This window comes from Mastomys coucha, chromosome X, assembly GCF_008632895.1.
Source record: "Mastomys coucha isolate ucsf_1 chromosome X, UCSF_Mcou_1, whole genome shotgun sequence".
Lineage (NCBI taxonomy): Eukaryota > Metazoa > Chordata > Mammalia > Rodentia > Muridae > Mastomys > Mastomys coucha.
This window is the reverse complement of record NC_045030.1, coordinates 75942501-75947061: the sequence shown is the minus strand read 5'-3', so window position 1 is coordinate 75947061 and position 4561 is coordinate 75942501. Positions and strand designations below refer to the sequence as shown.

Here is a 4561-nt window from a genome sequence, read left to right as displayed (position 1 = left end):
AAAAAAAGAATAAAAATAAAAATAAATGGAGTGTAAAAAATAAATTAATTAATAAAAATAAAAGAAACAAAAAAATCTGGAGAAAGATTGTAGAGGAAGTAAAGTATTTGAGTTACTTCATGTCTGAAGATATTTCCCTGTGCATTCATAGTTAGGATTTGGAATGTGAGCAGCAAGTTTTACCTCATATGAGACCCTGGGTCCAATCCCTAGCATGGAAAAAGATGGGAAAGAAATTAAAGGTGGAGGAGACAATAGAAGAGAAGGCAAAAAAGCAAAAGGGAGAGGAGAAAAGGAAAGAAAGGGTAAAAATAGAGTCCCTATCTTAGAAAGTGACTTTAATATACAATTCTAGGTTGGCAATCATTTATCCTTCAAGCTTCAAAGGCATTATTTCATCTCCCTGTAGTTGTGCTGAAAAGTCTGAAGACATTCTGAATTCTAATTCTTTGAATTTGACTTAATTTATTTTTCTTCAACAGTATATCTCTTCTGGTATTGAGGATACTATTCTTGATTTTATTGATGCTATTAAGAAGTCAGATTGCAGTCTAAAAGTCATGGTTTTAAAGGTAATATGTTTCCCTCCTCTGGTTTTAATACCTTGTCTCTTGATATAGATCTATTTCTGAATTTGTTTTTTTTCTACCTGAGATTTATTAAGCTTCTTAATGTGTGGATATGTGACTTTTGTTAGTTCTAAAAAAAAAAAGTTCTTTTCAAATATTCATTCTGTCTTCTCATGCTGGTACAATGAAAAGATTTTTTGCTAGATCTCCTCATCCTGTCTTCTGTTTTTACTACTTAAAGTTTCTATTTCTTTATATTTCTATGCTAGATTCCAGATACCCTTTTTTTCAAGGTCTGTTTTACTATTTTCTCTAGTCATATAAAATCTATTAAATCCATCTATTGAACATTTAAAACTGCAGAATCTGGCATATGCACCCAACGGTGCAGAAAGCATAAACATGTATCTTAAGAAAAGGAGAAGGGAGCAACAATATGAACTACCTAGTACCCTCAGAGCTCCCAGAGACTAAACCACTAACCAAAGAGTACACATGGAGGGACTAATGGCTCCAGCAGCATATGTATAGCAGAGGATGGCCAAGTTGGTCATCAATGGGAGGAGAGGCCCTTGGACCTGTGAAGGCTCCATGCCCTAGTGTAGGGGAATGTCAGTGCCAGGAAGCAGGAGAGGGTGGGTTGGTGAGCAGGGGGAGGGGGAGGGGAGAGGGGGCTTCGGAGGGGAAACCAGGAAAGGGGATAACATTTGAAATGTAAATAAAAAAATCTAATAAAAATAATCATTAAATTAAAGAAAAGGAGAAGGGGAAGGCCTCTGTGATGGGGAGACCGGGAAGGGGAGGACAGTGTTTAGAATGTAATTTTAATAAATAAATAAATAAATATTTAAAAAGACATTTTCATCAGATCCCATTTCTTTCTCTTTTTTTGAAAAAACCTTAATTTTATTTTTTTATTTATTCCCTTTACATCCTGCTTACTACCTTCCTCTCAGTCATCCTCTCCTACAATCGTTCCCCTTCCCCTTTGGGCTGGTGGGGACCCCTGGGTATCCCCTGTTATTTCAAGTCTCTGCAAGGTTAGGTCCTTCCTTTCCCACTGAGGCCAGACAAGGCAGCCCAACTAATAGAACATATCCCACAGACAGGCAACAGCTTTTGGGATAGCCCACATTCTAGTTGTTCAAGACCCACATGAAGACCAAGCTTCACATCTGCGACATATGTGGGGGGAGGCCTAGGTCCAGCCCATGTATGTTCTTTGGTAGTTCAGATTCTGAGAGCCCCAAGGGTCCAGGTTGGTTGACTCTGTTGGCCTTTCTGTGGAGTTCCTGTCCCCTTCAGGCCCAAAATCCTTCTCCCTGTTCTTCCATAAGAGTCCCAAAGCTCCATTCACTTTTTGGATGTAGTTGCTTGTATCTGTCTGAGTCAGCTGCTGGGTGGACCCTCTCAGAGGACAATATGCTCCTGTCTGCAAGCATAACAGACTATCATAGTGTCAGAGAGTGGTGCTTGCCCATGGGATGGGTCTCAAGATAGGGCAGTTATAGGTTGGCCATTCTCTCAATCTGTGATCCATCTTTGTCCCTGCATTTCCTGTAGAGAGGACAAAATTTGTGTCAAAAAATTTGTTGGTGGGTTGGTGTCTCTATCGCTCCACAGTAGTTCTGGCTTCAGGAGGTGGCCTCTTCAGATTCTACATTGCCAATGTAGTGAGTCACAGCTAAGGTCACCTCCATTGATTCTTGGGCGCCTCCCTAATCCCAGGTCTCTGCCTCATCCTGGAGATGCCCCCTATTTCCTCACCTCTGTCAGTTGCGGGTTTCCATTCATTTTCATAGCCATCTAGCCATTTCTCCTGTCTTTCCCTACACCTCATCCTGAACCCCCCTATTCCCCTCCCTATCCCTCTTCCATCCCAGTTCCCTCCCTTCATCTGCCTCTTAGAACTATTTAATTTCCCCTTCTAAGTGAGATCCAGGCTTCCTCACTTGGGCCTACTTTCTTGTTTAGCTTCTTTGGGTCTGTGAAGTGTTAGCATGGTTATCCTATTTTATGGCTAATATCCACTTAGTCAGTACATACCATGCATGTCCTTTGGGGACTGGATTACCTCACTTAGGATAATATTCTCAACTTTCACCCATTTGCCTTCAAAATTCATGATGTCTTGGTTTTTAATAGCTGAATAATATTACATTGTGTAGATGTACCACATTTACTTTATCCATTCGTCAGTAGAGGGACTCCTGGGTTGTTTCCAGTTTTTGGCTATTTCAAATAAAGCTGCTATGAACATAGTTGAGCAAGTGTCTTTGTGGTATGGTGGATCGTTTTTGGGTATATGCCCAGGAGAGATATATCTGGGTCTTGAGGTAGAACTATTCCGTTTTCTGAGAAAGCACCAAATTGATTTCCAAAGTATTTGTACAAGTTTGCACTCCCACCAGCAATGGAGGTAGAGGAGTGTTCCCCTCGGTCCACAACCTTGACAGCATATGCTATCTCTTGAGTTTTGATCTTAGCTATTTCTTTCTTTTTTATATAAGATTTATTTTATTTATATGAGTACACTGTACCTGTCTTCAGACACACCAGAAGAGGCACTGGATCCCATTACAGATGGTTGTGAGCCAACATGTGGTTGTTGGCAATTGAACTGAGGATCCCTGGAAGAGCAGCCAGTGCTCTTAACCGCTGAGCCATCTCTCCATCCCAATCTTAGCTATTTCTGGTGGGTGTAAGGTGAAACCTCATGGTTGTTTTGATTTGCATTTCCTTGATGACTAAGGGCTTTGAACATTTTAGTGCTGCTTGGCCATTCGAAATTCCTTTGTTGAGGATTCTCTGTTTAGTTCTGTACCCCATTTTTAAATTGGGTTATTTGGGTTGTTGGTGTTTAAATTCTTGAGTGCTTTGTAAATTGTGGATATTAGCTCTCTGTCAGATGTAGGGTTGGTGAAGATCTTTTCCCAATATGTAGGTTGCTGTTTTGTTCTATTGACAGTGTCCTTTGCTTTACATAAGCTCTTCAGTTTCAAGAGGTCCCACTTGTCAATTGTTGATCTTAGAGCCTGAGCCATTGGTGTTCTGTTCAGCCGTTAAAGGCCAGGTTCCTAGCCAAAAATATTAATTGATGTTCTTAATGCCTGTAAAAAGTAATAATGGCAAAGTAAACATGTAAGTAACTCTCTTGGACCAAGAATTGTAGTCTCCACCTCCCTTATAGTCACAACCTTTTCTTCCACCTTCAGGGAAATCCTCCTCCTGGTGCTTATGTGTAACTTTAATTTTTTTCAAACCTTATTTTTAATGATGGTTCTTAAATTCTTTAACCTCCCTTTAGCCCACCATCTAACAGAAGTAGTGGAAAAAAAGGATATGGGGGAAATAAGCCTGTTTAGAAAGGTTCTTTGGAGCAACTACCATCTGAGTTGTCTGGCAATCAGCAGTTCAGTTCACAGGTCAGCAGCAGCAGCTGCTTGATTCATTCACAAACACTTCAAGGATACCAGGTCCAGTTTGGTAGAAATGGGTCAGCAGACAGGAATCAGCAGGGGTGGCACAACCTAGCAGAGACAGCCAGGCCTCTGCATAGGCACAAGTCAGCAGGAGGTACACAGAGGGATGCCAAGAGAAGTTCTTAGCTGTGACTTCCTCAGCAAACCAATTGATCAGCGAAGATAAGAGACCAACCAGATTTTTTTCCAATCTGTTGGTTGCCGTTTTGTCCTATTGACAGCGTCCTTTGCTTTACAGAAGCTTTGCAACTTTATGAGGTCCCATTGGTTAATTCTTGATCTTAGAGCATAAGCCATTGGTGTTCTGGTCAGGAAATTTTCCCCTGTGCCCATGTTCTCAAGGCTCTTCACTTTCTTTTCTATTAGTTTCAGTGTATCTGGTTTACAAAACAGCAACTAAGAGATTGGGAAAAAGATATTTACCAATCCTACATCCAATAGAGGCTAATATCCAATATACACAAAGAACTCAAGAAGTTAGACTCCAGAGAACCAAATAACCCTATTAAA

At 40.6% G+C, this 4561-nt stretch overlaps 1 protein-coding gene across 4 annotated transcripts in view; it reads left to right on the top strand.

Moving 5' to 3' along the window:
* The window catches only part of Tex28 (testis expressed 28), a 27713-nt gene that overhangs the window by 7849 nt on the left and 15303 nt on the right, over nucleotides 1–4561 (top strand). For all 4 annotated transcript variants that reach the window (XM_031374510.1, XM_031374517.1, XM_031374533.1 and 1 more), the window contains one exon: nucleotides 483–572. In XM_031374510.1, coding sequence (XP_031230370.1) covers nucleotides 561–572 — 12 coding nt within the window. In that variant the 5' untranslated portion in view covers nucleotides 483–560. The remainder of the gene's footprint in view (nucleotides 1–482; nucleotides 573–4561) is intronic.